The sequence below is a fragment of the Chenopodium album genome, chromosome 12 (genome assembly GCF_948465745.1).
Source record: "Chenopodium album chromosome 12, dcCheAlbu1.1, whole genome shotgun sequence".
In the NCBI taxonomy this organism is placed as follows: Eukaryota; Viridiplantae; Streptophyta; class Magnoliopsida; order Caryophyllales; family Amaranthaceae; genus Chenopodium; species Chenopodium album.
Genome location: NC_137845.1, coordinates 1,150,519 through 1,170,516, shown reverse-complemented (window position 1 = coordinate 1,170,516; position 19,998 = coordinate 1,150,519). Strand labels below are relative to the sequence as shown.

Below are 19,998 nucleotides of genomic sequence, written 5' to 3'. Positions count from 1 at the left end.
TGAGGAATATAAGAGAGCAAAGGGTTCTAACCTTCTCAAGGCATCTTTGAGAAACTCTCGCTTGACATCAAAATGATAGCAAGTATGCTCTGCCTCTGTGTATGCATTTGATGAACCCCCGTGCTTGGACAAGTAACTATCATACTAAGGCGGGAAAAGTCAATGCAAAGGCAGCAAGATTTTAAACACAAGGGAAAATTTGTTTGCTTAATAAAAAAATAGGAAAAGCATGGATAACCTCCAGTAGAGCATAACTTAAATATAAATGTATATCATGAGGCAACAATGTGATTGTCCATCTGGGAATGATGACACAAAAAAGTGCATGGATATACACAAAATCAATGTATTATAAGTTTTTATCAACCATTTAACCAGCATATACTAAGCTGAAATGAGAAGTTTGGGAATCCTAATAGGCTAATATAGCAAGAAACATAACCGCAATCCCCATGTTCCTTGTTCCTAAAAACATCCATCATCCTATCTATTTCCAATACACCATTTCAGAGTGTAATGCTAGGTTGGGAAGGCAGCAATAATGCCTAGTTGGGAAGATAACGATAATGCCAAGCTGGAAGGCAACGTATCTGGTCAGTAAGTTCTCATTCGTCAAGTCTACTGTCAGCAACCATGAGCTGCAGACATCAATGAGACTGCAAAGATATTATTGATGTTGATTAGGAACTCCAAAGTCCAAACTCCCCTATGATTTTTTTCAGTGACCAATTAAAAATCAGCTTCAATGGTTTCTACATACACGTAAAAACGTCTTTGCTGAAACCTGACAAGTGGAACACAAAGAAGGTTTTGGGAATCACTTAAGCTTAATTGGTCAAATAAAATTGATTTCGTAATTTTAAAGTCTTGGAACTGTACTACTTTTAATGGACTGAGAAAGTGTATCTTCCATACATCTAAACACAGACTTCCCAAATCTTTCCTCCAACGATATTACTATTGGATGGTTGTTGATGATATACCAGTAGAAAATAGTAAGCAATTAAAATATGATCAAACTACATAGTCACTAAACTATAGTGCCTTAACCAACAAGCACAAGGCATAAATCAGCAACAGAATTACAAGCTATCGACAAAACCAGTACAAGTCATAAAACCAAAAAGTTTAAGTAAGCATAAAACACACATGGCCTTGCATACCTCATTTTCATCAGGAAACTCAGCACTACCCATGAACAGCATGTGCTCTATTAACAAACAAGCAAACACATAAATAAACCAACCAATCAAAATCAACAGGATACTATAAAAATTACAGCAATATATTATAGGAGTAGTTCATACCTAAAAAATGAGCAAGACCCTGTGCTTCATAGGGATCAGAGAAGCTCCCCATCCCAACACAAACTGCTGCTGCAGCCTGCAACATCAATTTCCACAAATTAAACAATCCCCATTTAACAAATTAAAACCCAATTCAATCCACGGTAAAACTAATTCAAAATCCAATTCAATCCACATTCAACAAAGTAAAAACCCAAATTTAAATCCAATTCAATTCAGTCAAATTAAAACCTTCTTAGTTTGAGAAGCAGCTTTCCTCCCCTTTTCCTTCCTACTCCCATCATCATCCTCATCCTCATCCTCTTCTTCATCGTCTTCCTCATCATCTTCCTCATCGTCGTCGTAATCTTCGTCATCCTCCTCCTCCTCCTCGTCATCGTCGTCATCCTCCTCAGAACCATCAACATCAGGAGTAGAATAAATCTCAGGATCATGAACAAGCAAAGCACAAAGACCATTATGAAGCTGAAGGTATCTGTATAAACGCCTGTCATTGGGCGACTTCTTAACAAGATTATCCGACGAGAATGTCACACCTCCGACTGTCATTTCGTCGGCGATAGTTTCGGAAATGGAGAATGAATGAGGTTGAGATGTTCTCGCACACTGTGGTTCGCCGCCGCTAGACAGGAATATGTTTTCTTCAAATAGAGGGTTCCTAATTTCCACCAGCTGCCTGCGGCGTACCCTTATTTCATGGAATAATTTTTTTTCCTCGTGTTAATTAGAAAGATCTTGCATTTCTGGCTAATGAACATCTTGGAGCGTTGGATATTACTAATGTGTTTCGATTGATGTATTATTGATATTTGATTGGCTGATCTAATTTAGGTCGGTTACTCAGTTATATTCTTGGTTTTAAAAATAAAACACTCTATAAAGTAAATTTTTGTTGGAAATCAAATTTAATTAGTTATAGGTAATATGACTCATGATCAACTTAATACAATCAGTTTCTCAAAAAAAAAAACTTAATACAATCACGAATTACACAACCTATAACTAGGGCTGAGCAAAACTACCCGAAAAATCGAAAACCCGAAAAACCGAAAACCCGAAAAATCGATCCGTAACCATTCCGAAAATTAGGGTACCCGATCCGATAACCTTAACGGTTTGGGTTCCCGTTCCGATAATTTGTTATCGAGTATGGTTATTAGGTATCATTTTAAAATTAACGGTTACTCGATCCGATCCGATAAACATTTTTTTGCTTTTTTTCCCTAATTAAATCTATTTTTTTAAAATCTAAACTCTCACTTTACATCATAATTACTTTATAATATCAATGATTAGTAATATTATTAATAATTTGGTCTAAATCATATGATATTGTTGTTAATTAGTGGTAAATTATATCATAATAACTACATAATTAAGTTTTATTATCATTATTAGATATCTTATTGGGTACCCGACAACCGATCCGAAAATACGGGTACCAGAAGTCCGGGTACCCGAACTTATCGGTTCGGATTATGGATATCACTTTTAGGGATTTTGGTTATTGGGTACCTGTACCGTTAGTACCCGTCCCATGCTCACCCCTACCTATAACAATGATAGATAAAAAAAAAGTAAGTAAATAAAATAGACATTGTCAAAAGTACAAAAGAAATTAATTAAGGAGTTGTGAAGTTCTAGTATCGTTCTAAATTAATTAGTTTATATTAAAAAAAAAAAAAATTTAAAAAAAATTAAAAAAAAAAAATTATAAGAATTATTTTATTTATAAGATATGCTTAATTAGGTCCATTAGAGGTGATCATACATCACCCTGTCTCACTAGCATGATCCAAGTATCCAACCCATCTAATCTAACTTTTGTTTTGTTTTGTTTTGTTTTGTTTATTTGGGACTTTCTACCTTTTACTGTATTTTGCTTTTTCTTTTGTGTAGCCATTTTTCACCAATTTTCAATTCTTTCAAAAGGGTGGTGGAATGTTGTGAGAATTGTTTTATGGCGATAGCAAATTAAATACTAGTATAATTTTAACTTCTCCATAAAACAATAAAATTGGATATTTCTCTTAATGCGTGTATGGATGTATGGTGTATTCAAAAGAGATTAATTGTATAAGTACACCATCTATACTATTGTGTTGTGTACTACTATATTTGTAAAATAATTAATTAAATAAATAAATGTTAAAATATAAAGAGAGAATAGATCATATTAATAAATACAAGAAAAAAGAACGAGTTTATTATTAAAGATTATGGTACAATACGAAATCGAAATGACACCCTCAATACATCACCATTAGAAACATGATGCCTTAGGTACAATAACATAAGGAATTATCATTGGAGCATTGACAATTTCCTTTGCAACTATCATAGCTACATGGAAAATAAACTACATGGATTTGCTGGTTCGCAATGGGACTCTAGCAAAACAACTCTAGAATTATCGATACCCTTTTTTTCGAGCATAGTAGCTCCAATTCCAATGCTTTTGCCATTTTCTATAAATAACAAATTACAAGGGGTTAAAGAATGTTAATTATAATGAAAAATATAACCATTAGTTTGTTAAACTTTTTCGAAAACCTGCTAGATTTGTCAATTTACTCTTATTAAATATATTTTTTTTTTTAAAAAAACCCTCACATATACCCTTTTTAGTTTTGATTAAATAAAAATGAAAATAATTTTGACCTAAAATAAATAAATAAATAAATAATAAATAACTAAATAAGCTCTTTTTGAAAAAGCTCTTTTTAGGAGCTTTTTCAATTAGCTTATTCATTAATTATTGTAAAATGACACTTATACCCTCATTTAATTTAAAATCCTACCTAAACTACCTTCCCACAATTAGCTTATTGGTCATTTCATATACTCAATCACCTTTAACCTATCAACTATTTACCAAACACTTTTATGCAATCAGCTAATAAAATAAGTTAGTCAAATCAGTTAATACAATCAGCTAGTCAAAATCAGCTAACATAATCTGTTTCAGCTTTCAGCTTTAAGCTATTCACCAAACACGACTATAGTCTTTCCTATTATAAAGATTGGTGTTTGTGGAGTCAAACCGGCTTGAAAAGGAGATGAAAGTGGGTGGGAGGAAGAAAAAAACACAAGATGTAGAAGAAGGGGAAGGTTGGAAGAAAAAGATGTACAGGAAAGTGGGAGGAAGATGATGATGAAAACCAATTAACACCATTAACTCCAAAAATTCTATCAACATTGCCATAAATGACCCACAATGATAGGGTCGGGTCTGATGAGGTCGGGTTGGGTCGGGTAAATTTTTAAAATTGAGTCAACTAAATTATTATGTTCATGCGAGTCTTAATCTGAATCGGATATTTTTCGGGTCGGTTTTGAATCGGGTCGGGTGTGCTTTTGACACCTAGTTTTAATAATATGTTTATTTCAAATTGACACTAGCACATGAGTTGATTTAATGAGAAAATCCAATTTTCCTAATCTCATAAATTCCCCACGTGAGGATAAATTTCCTCATTACTTCTCCCATGAGTGTAAATGCTCTCACATGTACACATATCATTGCTTTCTTAATAACTAAACAAACCTTTTCAAGATCCAATTGAGGACCCAAGTACTTTTGAAAAACATAGTCCCTTAACCTAAAGGTTCTTATCGCAATTTATTTTTTAATTTTTTAATTTTCCCCTATTTGATTTTAGAGACATTATTTTTTATGTTAAATTGATTTTGCTACTTTGTTGTTTAAAAAGGACAACGCTATTGACCTTGTTTAGATGCTCCTCTTGCCTCCACTAAAAAATTCAAAAGGCTAATGATGATGCTGCAATAGTAGCAGCCATGCAGCTTAGGTGCCGTTGGCATGCTGAAGTGCTAACAATAAATAGCGCGAGTCATCATAGGAAATAAAAATCTTGATCCGAATAGAACATTGGGTCCTAGCCTAACAACCAGGATTGCCCACCTTCCAAATTAGCTTCATCATTAACAAGTGTAAGAATGCTACAATAAAAAAAAATGGATTGAGAAGAATAATACAGGTTTTGAGTACACAAAAAAGTTACTAGAAAAAAAAATTAAAAAAAAATACAGAAGCCTTTCCTGGCATGCCGAATGACCTTTCAGTCGCACATGCTACAACATTTCACAGCAGAACTAAAAAAAAATCGGGAGGAAGATGAAGCAACTCAGTAACCTACAACGATCCCCTCTTTGGGGATCATCCTTGAGACCAATTTAAATAGACGTGATCCCAGAGAAAAGGATACGAATAGAATAAATAATGGAACAAATCAATAGTACCTTATCTAATTGAATGATGTCAGTTTATAGACAATCTACCAAACACACACTTTCTGAAGAAGTCAGCTAGTCAGCAACTTGAGCGCATGTCAAAATGTTGTGCTACTTTCACTGGCAGACATCGAGGCACCTTCAGATTTCACAGCGGGTGTTCCTCTGCTGCCAATGTCAAGCCCTTGTAATCTTCCCAGGGGATCATTCGGCATAAATTCTGAAGGGTTTTGGGAATTGGATGAATGCATATGGTGCATGTTATTATTATTTCCCTGAGATTGATGAAATGATGGCATTTGCATACTATGTTGGCCTTGAGAGACATGTTGCTGAGGTAGCGAGTAAAAGGGAGAAGGATTGTATTGCATGCTAGGCATCCCTAAGTTAAATGATTCTGAAGGACCCATCATTTCGCCTGTAGCCATTCTAAGCCTCTCCACTTCCTGCTTTAATGCTTCATTGAGTGCTGAAAAAATAAACAGACAAGTGCAGATTTTAAAGATCTATACCCCAACAAAATTCAAAAAGAAGAGACCTGTCAAAGCCAAGTTCAATATATTTAGTGATATTGTTTTTGACTTGAAACAAGGAAATCAAGATATTTTGATAGTTGAAAACTTAAATTTGTATATTGGCAGCTAAAATTCCGAACTAAATCAACTGTTCAAACCTAAATTTTGATCCCATCCATGTTTAATGTTGTACAGGGCATGAGACTCACCATCTCGCAACTGAGCTTGTTGTTCCATGGCTTGTAACCGAAGCTTAAGTTCTGTGTTTTCAGATGTCAAACCAGTTGTGTCCCTCTAAACAATAAATTCATAAAAGAAACGTAAGCACAACAAGTTCACACAAGAGAATCCTTAAGTACCTTTAATTTCCAGACCCTAAAACCTTGTACTCCGTAATCTAAATGAAAGAACAAGTGGATCTAAATTTAACAGCAGATCTTTTAAGTTGCTTATGGTGTGAGATCAGCAAAAATACCTGATACAAGGTGAGTTGTGCAGAAAGGGTGGTTGCTTCAGTTTGAAGAGTCTGTACTTTCCGCTCCAACTCCAATATGTATCGAGCTTTCCTCTCTTTAGAACGTGCAGCAGACTGCCGATTTGCCAAAATCCTGCAGCAACAAGTAAACCACTGTGAGGCACAAGTACACTAAATAAGGAAAGCAACATAATAACCACCAATTAAGGGCCCTAATTTTCCAAAAGTAATATGGTTATAAAGTAAACATACTCTAAAGTGAGCATATTGCAATGATTGGATATATGAAACACCAACAACAAAAAAAGCCACAACAACCAGTTAAATTCCATGAAACACTGAAGTCTCATCTCATTACTTTGCAATACTACAATGTAACAGTGTTCGCTCCAAAACCATTGACAATAATGCCACTAAAAAGCCAATCTACCAATCAGAAAAGTAAACAAGATACGAAGCATGACACGAACATACAAATGGCCACGATAAAGGTCTTGCTTTCTTCAACTCACTTATACTTCTCTCAACTGATTTTCACAAAGTTTAAAACTAACTAACTAATTGAAATTGAATTTAGCTGTTAATTTCCAAATTTTATCTATTAAAACTAATTTCCGATGATCTGTACCGGAATTATACTCAAAACAAATTTCTATTAATTAAAGACAATGTAAAGGGTAATCAAAAATAGATTTATATAAATCAAAAACAATGTAACAAGCTGTAACTGGTATGATTTCCATCATGAATCCGATAATACTTCGTATATAAAAAACAAAGCTTTTGTACAATTAATAAATCAGATTTATAAATGCAATAAACCCACATTACATAATTCACATTACACAAGATCTAGAATGACCCAAAAAAGATAAGAATCAGTCAACATCAAAGGCAAAATGAAAGAATGATGCAACCCCTTTTCTCTTTTATACTATAATTGGGTATTATTACTGAATTTGAAGATTTCATAAAAATAAAAAAAGGGAGGAAAAATGGAAACCTTTTAGCACGCTTAGGGTCAATGGTCCAAAGCTCAGCAAGTTTATCAGGAGGCATAGCTTTCTTAGCATCCATGATCTCACCAAAGCTAGCAGATGACATGGCATCGACGGAGTTACTATACCGATGACGAGGACGATTGTTGGTATTGTTATCGGCGGCGTCAACGGCGAGGGCAAGGGCGGTGGGATTGGGTTGGAAGTCGTCGGAAGGATGAGAAGCAGATCCGGAAGCAGAGCCGAGCTTGTCGACGTCAATGTAGGTGGTGAAGAGGTCGTCCTCGGATCCGATCTCTTCGGTGGAGGATCCGGTGAAGGGATCCGAGGAGAGATCCATGTCGTCGGTTATTCGGAAACTGAGCTCGGAGTGAGCGCGCCGATGGTGGGGCCCTCTGAAAGGATTGGGATTGGGAATGCCATTGGAAATGGAGGAAAGGGGTTTGGCATTAATGTCGGGATTTGGAATGGAGGTTGATGGATCTGGTTTCATTGCCATGGAATTGGATAGAGATAGAATCAATTTTTAGGAGAGAGAATTTTTCAAGAGAGAGAAAAGGACGGACACGGACTAGACTCTAGAGAGAAACGCGCAGACTTAATTACCACTAATATTACACCAAACTATATTCATTCCTTCATTTTCTTTGTCTATATTTATGCCGTTCGCCTCATTTTGCTTGCGTCTAACCACACCATTTTACTTCTTCTTTTATACCGTATTCTGTAAGTGATTATTACAAAAAAAAAAAATATAATAATCACTTACGGAATACGGTATAAAAGAACAAGTAGCTCTTATAACACTGACCGAGTAATCCTTATAATACTGATTGAGTTATCTTACACGAGTAATACTAATGAAGTAGCCGCTTTAACATGGGCTAATGAAGTGAATAATCCCATGATTTTTGATTGTGTGTTAGGGTTAGTAATATTTTAGTATTTTTTTTAACTGTGGTACAGTAATTAAATGCAAGTTGAAAGAAAGAGAGTTGATTGTTGTAGTAAAGGTAAAACTAGATGTTGGTTGGATGGATAAGTGATTAAGTCCACCGGCCACGCATTATGAAGTGATCATTGATCTACAAGGGTCGCCATCTCTCATCCATAAGTTTTGGATTTTACACGTACTTGTTCTATATGATCGGTTTTAGTCGTAACACGATATTCAATAAAAATTGTGAAATTAAAATTAGAAGAAATTGATATTAATAACAAAATAAACATAAAAAAAAAAAAAAAGTTGATGAGTAAAGTCTTTTTTTTTTTTTTTTGTAAAATACTTTGTATGATATATAATAGATGTATTGTCTGAACAAGAATATTATGGCCTTGTGAATTTTTTTTCGCTTCACTAACAAAATTACCTCTTTATCATTGAGCATTAAACAGTCACTTAAGAAATTTTTTTTATTTTTTTTATTTATTCTTTTGTTAGTGAAACTCACAAAAACCACCTATTGAAACAAATCATAAAATTCTTAGAGCTTATCATCAAATTTCTTTGTAAAATACTACATGAGACAAAGGAAATTGCAGGAGTTGCATATTACTATATTAGTATAATTGACAAAATTATAAGTTTTTGCTAAATCATGAATTATGATTGTTCCTTACAATTGAGAAACACTTGAGACATTCTGCATCAGCATCCCTATATAATACAGTACAATGTTTGGAACACAGAATGACAGATACTACACAGAGAGGTCAAAGATGGCTCATAAAACTTGCAGTATTGACCTCTTTGAGTAAGGAAATGTCTCTTCCAAATTTCCAACTCATGCCAAACAAAAAAGAAAAAAAGACTCGAACGCTATGACTTAACTAACTCTTTATGTAACTGTAGTTCAAGTTGTTAAAAAAAAGACTCAACTATAAAACTAAAGGTGTACGCCGCTTGTGAACCAGAAGCTGATGAATGTACAAACCAAATGTTGAGTCAGGGCTGAAGCAGAAGTAGCTAACTGAGGACTGAGTAGATAAGATTGCTTCACTAAAAAAATCATGCTACTTGGAAGAACCCACACCATCTGCCTTGCATTGCTCCTGCTCCTTCACAACTGACAGATGATGTTCCTCCTTAGTTGACAAACATTTGTCAACATAATCACAGGTTTTTAGCAGCAAACAAGAATCAGTGTCCATCGGCTGCTTGCCCAGAAGATTTGCAAGCCCATTTGGCTCCATGTACATATCAGGAGCACTAGCTGCTTGAGCAAGAGCCATAATGCCCGCACTTGGTTGAGCATCTGCTGTTGAATCTTCCTCACGGATAGGGTGGCAATTCAGATCTATGTGACCCTTGCTACTGTTCTCGCCTTCATCTAGCTGCATTCTTTCTTGACTTTTTTCCTGACTAACTTCATTCTCCAAATTATCTTTATTCGGCATTACATCATTTGCAGCAGCTTTCTTTGGAAGTTGAGGTCCTTTAACTTGCAGTTCATTGCTCTTTTGTTGTGCCATTTCAGCCTCACGTTCACATTGGCGCTTCTTCTTGCGCATCATTAGTGTTTTAAATCGGCGTTTCACAGTCAAGCAGACATTGCATACACATGAAGGCTTGTGCTTGCCTTTTCCACTTGGGGGTTGAATGCACACAATGCAAGTACATCCGGGACGGTGTCGAGGATGCCTCGTAGTGGCTCCAGCTGATGGCTCGTCATTGTCCCCTAGGGTGGCAGCAGTAGCCAGAGCATCCAGGCCAGAAGGCTCACATCTTTGCTCAGGGCTTTCTGCAGCTTTTCGCTTCTTGGACTCTGAAAAAAAAAGGAAAGAAAAGTGTCACATACTGTCACTCAGTTGACCTGGCACCCTGCTTTTAACCACGAGGTATGGAGCAGTAAGAATTTATTGGATAACTTCTAAGAAAATAATAGTCACATGGCAAAGTTCTAGTGTGTAGCATAAGACATAAATGTCCACTAATCCTCAGAAGTTTATCTATCAGGCAATCTTTCAAAGTCCACAGACACTGCATATACTGGTGTCCTATACCCTCATGCAAGTGAGCAAGCTGCCTACTGATTAGCATTGTTTTTCGGTTTTAGAAGGCTGAACGCAGGCAACCCAATGAACTTAGGTAATGCAGAGTATTCAAACAAGTTTTAAACTTCCATTCCATCCAAGATAGGGAAACCATGCAAACCCTTCCCTCCCCACTCCCTCTCACACTAAGTGTGCATGTGTGAATACATCTGTGTACATGTATGATGTGTGCTTCTTATTCAACCCTGAGGCTTATTTAGCAAATGTCTTTGCAAATCTTTCAGTAATGCCATCTTATCCATAGGATCTTTATACAGGGTGACTGGAAAGGCATATCAAGGTGAAATAAGGAATAATCTGAAAATAGAAAGAAATTTTCTGACAAACCTTTACTTCCTTTGATAAGATTATCAAGTTCTTTTGGATATGTCTCTTCTGGTGATGTGCACAAAGCCCTAAGAGCAAATAAAAATAAATGAGAGTAAACACACCGTTTCATCAATATTCCATCAAAATTAATGATTAATTGAATACAATGTATGTCATAAACCTGGTAGAGTCCCAGAAATTCTCTGAGCATGTCCATCTTGATGGCAGGTAAGTCTCTGTGGGCAGCTTCCTCCACTTTGAACAATTATCACATTGAGCCCATTGTTCTTGCGCCCTGAATAAATAAGACTTTAATCATTCTGAACCAAAGGAGATTGTGTATCTTCAATAACTAAATAAGTGCAGTAAGGTGGACAATCTCAGGAATAATTACAAACAAAATAAGGAAAATGAATTTCACACTTGAGAATGCTTTGGCTTAAGTAAAGAAAACATCAACAATATACATAAGCAAATAAGTCATGAGGTAGCATCCAAAATTCTAGAGTATGAATAGGTAAGCAAACAAGTCATGAGGCATGTGTTTTTGGTAGCATCCAAAATTCTAGAGTATGAAAAGGTAAGCATACTAAAAATTCTCCTCTATGAGAGTTCTGCAATACAGCACATACTGTCATATACTCATATAAGTCATATTTATGAATATAAATGGCTTGCTCAATTTCCTGCACTTTTAATTTCTGCGAAGTAACAAATTGTTTTTGCATATCAGATTGAGGGTCAGTTGGAAACTAACTCTCTTGTAAGTCTTATCATAGGGCAAGGCTGCATACATCCCATCTTCCTACCCCACATAGCATCGGAGCTCCTTTACTGGCATTGGGGTGATGTAGATGATGTGTGTAACACAAATTAAATCATATTGCAATTTTTTAATATTTCAGTCTAAAAGAAGATAAAATATTGGGTCTAAGAGAACACTTGGCAGGGCAGCATAACAGTATCACAAATGGACATACAGAAATTATTGTCAGGAATTTTTAATTAAAAAAATCAGAATAATACTCACCCCGAACGTCGAGTGGCAAAGTATGTCTTCTTTCCAAAAACAGGGGGCTCCTAAGTCACACAAATTAATAATGATAATCACAATCATGCATCTATAAATAAATAAATAAAATGAATCAGCATGTAACCCTGAATTATAAGGTAATGTACAATGGCCCATGCTTATTATTGGGACAAAGACAGGAACATTATGCTAATTTTTCTATATTACGAAAGTACTTGGTATAAAAACTAAAGGAATTTGGGCACATTTTGCATGATCTGATAACAACATCCCCCCCCCCCCCCCCCCCCTCTCTCTTTTTTCCTAAATAAAGGAGGGAAAATAAAAAAAAAAATTAACAAAGAAAATGCATATGCCCAGGCTTTTTATAAGAAGATACTATAAATTTAGTATGCTGAATATTCCAGAGTAACAAAAGCGGGGGAGAAAGTCTAAAGAGGACAAGCTTCTCTGTTACACGACAAGTATAATGATGAGACAAAGACAAATAGAATAACCTGATATACTCGTATCAACTTACACTATATTCTTCAAATTCAAAATCGTCAACTATGACGACGCTTGGGTTGGCATTTGGTGGTGGACGAAGCAGGTCCTGTGCCTGGTCCCATGTAACTCTAATCTCCATAGCTTCCTCATTATTTATTAGCAACCTCTTGTTTTTGGAACCAATGTTTCGCATTTTTTTCTTGTCAGATGGTTTAGGTTGCTCCAACACATCCTCTTTCACCTTGTTCTTCAGCTTCTCACTCTTGCCCCAAGAAGTGTTCCCACTCACCAAATTTGACTGTTCAGGCAATACATTTGGTTGATTTTCTTTGGCACCACCCATCGATTGCAGGCCACTACGGTCATTTCTAGCAGACAGGCTGTCAGCCACATCAGGGTAGCAACTTTCTCCAGGAGCAACACCATTAGGATTTGCTGATGATGTTTGGGTATCCTGGTATTTGAACAAAGTATAAGCTGACACCATGATTACACTGCGCAAATTTTTTTTGACCGAATTCAGAATGAAATACCTGTACTTCAAGAGTGTTTGATGCTTTACGATATCCAATGACAAGTTTGCCTCCAGGATCAATCCTGCTAAATGTAACTACACAGAAGAAGTCAAACTTAGAGTTAGATAGTTACCTGGCTAAAGACAAACAACGGAGCTCAAGGAAATAGAATACTCAAAAATCCATACTGATCCATGAATACCCATAGTAAATCACAAAGCACTAAATGAACTTCTCATTTTCAGACCAGCATGGAATAATAAAAATGTTTCAAAATGCTAAGAAACAAAAGGCTAAGATGTAATCAAGGAGTCACTCTAACAAATCATAATCCTTCCATTTTAACAGCACTTGCCCTTTGATGGTCAAAATTAATCAACTTTGACTAATAACGTGTGTTTGAAACTATAAGGTCTTTAACAGTTTACCAGTTTTATAATTACAGAAATAGAATAATTGATGGTTGGACTGTGGAAGACAGGTATTGAAGTTGTTCCAAAACGAAGGGAGTTTTAAGATTCACTGTACTATTGACTCCTTTCATAAAACAAATAAGCTTATCCTTTCTCTTTCCCCCTCCTCTTTCTATCTCACTAATAGAATGAATAACACTACCCTCAAAAAGGGGTGATTAAGTGTGAGAAATCATGCCTGCTCTGATTTTGATAACATTTAATTAGTTAGTTGCTTAGAAGTTAGAAAGCTTCAATAGGTTGCTTGGCTAAAAGTCAAATAAAGTCGGCCCCTCCCCCATTTTCTTTCCATGGATGAAAACCTTTAGTACCCTTCATTCTAGCTCTCTCCTTCTACTACTCTTAATTAACTTTGAAAGGCCAGTGACATCCTATGTACCCTTACTCTTCCTCCTCCCTCAAGCGGTCAAGCCCCCGTCTACTTCTCTATCTCTCTTTCCTGGATGTGTGGCTACCATTTCCACCCCCTATCAGCCTTCTCAATCTTTCTCTGCATCCTACAATCCACATGCAAGGCGGAACCAATGGTCAAATAATCATTTGGATGAGGATTGATATCCAAGTAAGATTTGCCTACTTCACATAGAATATAAGTCAAAACTTCAACTTAAGAAAAAATCTGACTATCAAAAGGGCAACATAAAAAACGGTCAATTGATTTATTTGGATTTAGGAAGACAAAATTGAAAGGGTCGGGAAAGAGGAAGCAAGGGGAGTGGACAGTAAGAGACTAAGAGGGGCAATATGGATAAAAGAATGGAAACAAAAGGGGAATGAGAAATCCAGCAGTGGAATGGGTGAGCAAAGGCTGAAACTGCATGAGTCTGTACAGTTTCACACCTGGTTTTCTCCATGTTTTTGGTTGAGCCTATTTCATTATGAAAAACCATTAAACCTCATACACAAGGAATGGGTTTGGAGTATTCTAAACCATTTTTTATGCATGTTTTATGAAAACAAATGAGTTGAAACCTATAATACAGAATAAGAGGTATCACTTAAGAATGGTTCTGAGTTCGATCGACGATTAATGTGTAAGAGGAAGGCATCCAAGAGTTACAGTAAAGCTTCGATTCTCACCTTTCAATAACTTAATGCTGGCTAAGTAAATTTGAACACTATCCAGCATATCCAATTGCTACTTTTCTTCTACTTTGGGGTATCAAATCCTCCAACTTCCAATCTGGGTTTCAAACTTCTGCAATTCTCTTTCAATCTTTTAAGCCACTATTAGTACATAGTATGATCATCGGATTACAATCCAACTAGACTATGTTAAACCATTAAAAAGGATGGGTTGATTTTATGCCCCAAGCAACTCACAATCCATCTGAGTATCTAACAGATTTCCTCAATCTCCTACACTGTTAAAAAGCTTTTACTCAAAGACTAGAACAATGGCAATTGTCCTTCCAACTAAATTTTAAACACAAAGTTATCCCTCAAACGATTAATTAAAAGAAAAGATTTAAACACAAAAGTTTATATACAACCTAAATATTCCATTTAGCAAAGTGATAGAGCTTGAAGCAACAGGTAGGCTCAAGACATACCAGTATCGCCGGCTTGTAATTGCATAGACTGTATGCAAGGGGTTACTCCTTCCAAAACATACATCCTACTATTATTGTTAGGCCAAAATCTAAACTGAAATGTCCACTCATTCCCCTTAATGTCCTGAATTTTCAAGGGCAGACCTTCTGATTGATTAATAGTAGGAAAATATGCCTGCATAAAGAAAGAACTTTAAACCAAGAAACTCTCTGCATAAATTATAGCTAAGTAATAAATCTAACCATATTGTAAATTACAGAATATGATGGGAAGCTTACTTCAGCACAAGCTTTGGGAAGAACCAAGCGGCCAATTCGACTAGCATCACTAGCACTCAGAATCTTCTCAAAAAGCGGAACTATTGTAGTTTTCAAGCTAAAAGATGATACAGTTAAGATAAGCAACATACACACAATAGGTGAATATTGAAGAATAAGGCTAAAATAACCTCCTTCCGTCCCTTATCAACATGGTTATTTGGGTTTTTTCATGAATATTAAGTTGTAGATTTCTTAAAACTAATGATTGGGAGTACAAATATGCATGTGGAGTTATAGAGATAGAGAAAAAGAAAAGGTAGTTGGTAATTATTGAAGAAAGGGAGAGAGAAAGTGTTGGAAAATGATGTCAAAAGTACAAAACATTAAAGAAAAATGATGACCACTCATAAAAAAGAGTGTAATATTGTCAAAAAATACACTCTTTAAATAGAAATAGGCATGTAGTTTTGGTTACCCCGATATGGAATACAGGCATGTAGACAAGGGACGAAAGGAGTATAACAAAAAAAAGAAAGAAATAAAGTCAAAGAAAAAGCAACCCATTGCATTGTAGAATGCAGGCAATTGATCAAAAACACTTTAAAGCACAGATTGAAGAACGAAATATGATGGATACTCTCCAGATAGCTTCTGCAACTCTTGGTCTGTGATTCTAGGCCAGTAACGCGGAAGCAATTGGTTCCGCAAACGCCCTTCAGCAGGTGGTCTTGCCACTCGCACAGGAGAAAACGAGCTTTTATTTGCATCAGAAACTTTAGCAAGGTTGTTCTTTGGAGGCTTGGGCAATATTTGTCGAGGCCTTTGCCCTGACAGAAAGAGGGATGATCTGCTATTATCTCCTTCTTCAACTCCACCAGAAAAAGTAAGGCCAAAGTTTGAGGTTTCTGAAGGCGAACGCAAGCTTATATTCAGTGATGGCATTTGTGATTCTTGCACATCCTTGGCCCCTGTGTTTGCTTTATCTTCATTTGGTGGAGCACAAAGGGTTGGTCCAGTAAGTGAGTGAGAAAATTTTGAAAAACCCAAGCCAGCAACTCCAATTAAGGAATTCTTGGCCTCTGGTTTGATTTGCCCAAAAGGTCCATTTGTGAGAGCAGGGGGAGATTGAGGCAAAAATCTAGGAATATTAGTATCGATGATGTTGCCCAAACTAAAAAGATTCCCATTACTAACGGCATTAGTTTCTGGCTTAGTGTTCTGCAGATCATTAGCATTACTGTACTTCTCTGAAGATTGAGCTTCACCAAAGAACTTATCTTTCCTGATCTGCATAACATAGAAGAACAAATTTTCATTTAATCACTCATATAAATAATAATAGCATTCTATTAAAATTCAGAATATACATGATCTAGGATCTGATATACATCGAACATTTGCTACTTTGCAACGAATATGAAGTGCAGACAATTTAATAAATTTTTTTAAAACAGTCCATTATACTCAAAAAAAATTATAAAAAAAAAAAAAAAAAAAAAAAAAAAAGTGGGGGGGGGGGGGTGTTGGAGTTTCACTCCAATGACCTGCTGAAAGTCACCAAAAATCAATTGATGATTAAAAAGTGACAAGAGCCCAACCAACCATCTCACCAGGAAAAAAAACGGACGGGGAAAAAGACTTCAGAACTTATGGCTAGAAAACCAGCATCTGAACTCAGTCCAGTAACCCATGCATTCGATTACTCGTTTCCATATGATTAATTAACATAGAGCTGATACAGGCTTGCAGAATTTAATGGGATAAGAAACAAAAAGAACCAAATTTGCCAGTTACTGTCCTTACTGACAGCAAAAACTTGGCCAAATCTCTAAAGAAAACAATCAAGATATAATTTTGTTTTGCTTGTACCTTGACCTTCTACTAAAATACTTAAATATCCAAAATATTTTCTTTTTCACAATAACATTGTAGGCACATGACTGAGATGTTGATAGCGTCATTTTACTAGAACAATATACAGCTCGCATCAGAAACAACTTTTGGTACTTATTCTATCAGGCACAATATTAATCAATAATCACAGTGGATTATCTGAATCTTCGATTAGGATTTAAGTGATCTTACCGGAGGACAACAAGCACTCTTAGCACAGCTAATACACCATATACCTCCAAAATCTTGAATCTCAATCAGTGATGCTGAAGCACTGCAACCACAGTGGAGTCGCTGTAGCGAGAAATCCAAACAGAGTCATATCAATATATTGCAGCAAGAAAGCCTCAGGCAAAACAATGGGCAACCAGATAATACCTTGTTGCACAAACTACATTCTCTCCAACCAGTTTCCTCTGGATGGAATGTATCACAGTAGACTGATTTCTCGTAGGAAGATCTACACATCAAGTATTAACAGTCAAAATTGTGACTGTGTGAGTATAAAATCAAATTTTTTTACTGTACTCCATATCATGTTATGCACGTCAGGATCAAAAAAACAAGTCAAGGTTTACCCTAGAACACCAAGTATGACATAGTCAACAGTTCAGCATACAAATCAAATCATATTTTCAGGTCAATCCCCAAGAGAAATATCATAACATAAGCAAACACTTAAAAGGAGGAAGTTAGCCTGCATGTGAATTGGAACTAAAGGGATCAAAACAAAAGACCACGCCTGTATGAGAAACTTTTGACAGCTGAAGCCACATATAGCTTAACTCTAACGAACCTAAACAATCTGATGAGTTCAAATTTCCATGCAACAATGGTAAGTGATATTGACCAGATATGCTAACAAAAAGACACGGAGTAATAGCGACAACACTAATCATACAGTATACAAATCCAGAAATTTTAGATACACATCCCTTTTCTGCTAAAAAAATTTACCAATCATCTATTAGGGGCAATAGAAAAGCAGCAAAGCTTTTACCAAACTCTTAACATTTTTGTTGCGCTCAATTAAAATTTTCAATTACGAAAGAGTTCTTCTTACGTATATAAAGGAATAAACTTTCCAAAGCATGCCTTATCTTCCTCTTTCCCTACTCACCTTACTACTTTGGCACAAACATGTGCTTAATTCTATCATTCCACTCATTTATAAAGTCACTTCCACTCCTTATTTACTACTATTAACATAACTTTAACAAAACTAAAATCCTCAATCAGCAGTTCATCACATCTCAGCAGCAATCAACCAATTTCCACACTAATTAACATTATCAGTAACTACAATCAACTATACATTATGAATGTATAAGACAAAACCCGAAATTCGGATAATGCCAAACACTCAACAAGATAGACCCAAAACTTTCCAAACGTAAATCAACAAGCAAAATTCAAATTGTTCAAAAGCAAAATGCAAAGGACAGCAACAGCCATTTATCCAGAATCCGAATTACAAAGTAATAACACGACACGACACAAACCGAACACGAACACAAACACGAAATCAACACGAAAGCATGAATTGAATTACTTGAAAACAATACAAATCAATGCAAAAAAAACGGCAGTAATTAATGAATTAAACAAATTAAAAATTAGCAAAATGGAGTTACCCGCAGTTGAAACACAGATCGGCAATTTCACCAGATTTCAATTCCCAGCCTTTCTTCCATTGGACTGTAGAATTCGCCCCACAAGACGTGTTCATGCAAATTCTTGACCCCATTAAATTTTAAAACCCCAAAAAAGCTTGCAAAACTCCACCCCAATTAATCTGCAATATTAAAGATTAAAACTTTAGATTAATAACAACTTTACACTATTAAATCTCATGCAAATAAAACCCAAAAAGACCCAGATAAATTTAATTGAACCCACTAACTTAAATCATCAAAAAACTAGAAATAATAACCATGTCAACGTTAAAAACAGAAGAATTGAAGAAATTAATCAACTTTACCGTACAAATCGGAGTAACTCTTCACGGTGACATTTAAGTAGAGTCAAAGTTGAGCAATCATAATCACCCAATTCAAAAAATTAAAAATATTTATTATAATAATTTGACGAGATTAAACTAAATCTGGGTCGTCAAATTACAAAATCCATAAAAATAAAGATCTAATAATCGTTTTTTCATGAATTTAGGAGAGAGAGAATTCAAAGAATTACCCAAGAAATGAAAGCGAGTAACAGCAAAGAGGGTAAGGGAGACGAACTATAGAAGAGAGAGAAAGCGTGGTGTGCATGCAAATTGCTAACAAACGAGAAAAATATTTAATCTATATATTTATATTATTATTACTTTGTATTATATGGTAATAAAAATAATTGAGATACAATAATAATATTATAAAGTTTGATTTGATCAAATTATGCGAGAATCAAAATTCCCATTTATAACAAAAAGCAAGAAATTAAGATTACAACCTCAGGAAATTTGCATGCACGACACACACACACCGTTTTTTAAATTTTACATTGGAGTAATTTTAAGAGGAGAGAGAACGATATGACTTTTGTAAGACCTCTCCATTTGCTACTTGAGTCCACGATCAAAAAAACCATACAAGTACATAATAGTAGTAGTGGGTGGCTATATTTGGCACCTAAAAGCCAAACCTAATTGTCTTGTTTTTGTTTGGGTTGTGTTTTAATTTAAGGTTATTTCAAGCTTTGAACTAGTCAAATTGTTGTTTGGGTTGGGTTAATTGCAAAGCATGATATATAGATTAGAAATAATCACATGCATGTCAAATAGAGATGGAAAAAAAAAAAACCGAGTTTTGATCTAGATCTAGCAAAAATAAAGAAGAATAGAGATTGACCTTACTACAGTTTCGAATGA

The 19,998-nt window shown here is 35.5% G+C and overlaps 3 protein-coding genes across 5 annotated transcripts in view; all 3 read right to left on the bottom strand.

Moving 5' to 3' along the window:
- The window catches only part of LOC145569955 (nardilysin-like), a 28,351-nt gene extending 26,305 nt beyond the window's left edge, over positions 1-2,046 (bottom strand). The window contains exons 1-4 of one of the 2 annotated variants that reach the window (XM_081628927.1): positions 1,539-2,046; positions 1,308-1,383; positions 1,164-1,210; positions 32-144 (exon numbers count right to left, since the gene is read on the bottom strand). In XM_081628927.1, coding sequence (XP_081485053.1) covers positions 32-144; positions 1,164-1,210; positions 1,308-1,383; positions 1,539-1,856 — 554 coding nt within the window. In that variant the 5' untranslated portion in view covers positions 1,857-2,046. The remainder of the gene's footprint in view (positions 1-31; positions 145-1,163; positions 1,211-1,307; positions 1,384-1,538) is intronic. The other variant, XM_081628926.1, reaches the window with a different exon arrangement.
- Positions 2,047-5,264: 3,218 nt separating this feature from the next.
- On the bottom strand, positions 5,265-8,180 carry LOC145571502 (transcription factor RF2b-like). Its single transcript, XM_081630535.1, has 4 exons — positions 7,555-8,180; positions 6,552-6,684; positions 6,286-6,370; positions 5,265-6,030 (listed from the first exon to the last, which is right to left on the bottom strand). Exons 1-4 carry the CDS (start codon positions 8,046-8,048, stop codon positions 5,660-5,662), a joined length of 1,083 nt encoding a protein of 360 aa, XP_081486661.1. The 5' UTR covers positions 8,049-8,180; the 3' UTR covers positions 5,265-5,659.
- A 938-nt stretch (positions 8,181-9,118) lies between these two features.
- On the bottom strand, positions 9,119-19,414 carry LOC145569954 (B3 domain-containing transcription repressor VAL1-like). 2 transcript variants are annotated; one of them, XM_081628925.1, is made up of 13 exons: positions 19,323-19,414; positions 18,764-18,924; positions 17,508-17,589; positions 17,322-17,423; positions 15,874-16,523; positions 15,255-15,351; positions 14,976-15,150; positions 12,968-13,044; positions 12,466-12,888; positions 11,943-11,992; positions 11,094-11,207; positions 10,931-10,998; positions 9,119-10,314 (listed from the first exon to the last, which is right to left on the bottom strand). In XM_081628925.1, exons 2-13 carry the CDS (start codon positions 18,874-18,876, stop codon positions 9,563-9,565), a joined length of 2,703 nt encoding a protein of 900 aa, XP_081485051.1. In that variant the 5' UTR covers positions 18,877-18,924; positions 19,323-19,414; the 3' UTR covers positions 9,119-9,562. The 2 variants fall into 2 exon arrangements, with proteins under 2 accessions (XP_081485051.1, XP_081485050.1); XM_081628924.1 differs by having other exon boundaries at positions 19,111-19,407.
- Between the last annotated feature and the right edge of the window lie 584 nt (positions 19,415-19,998).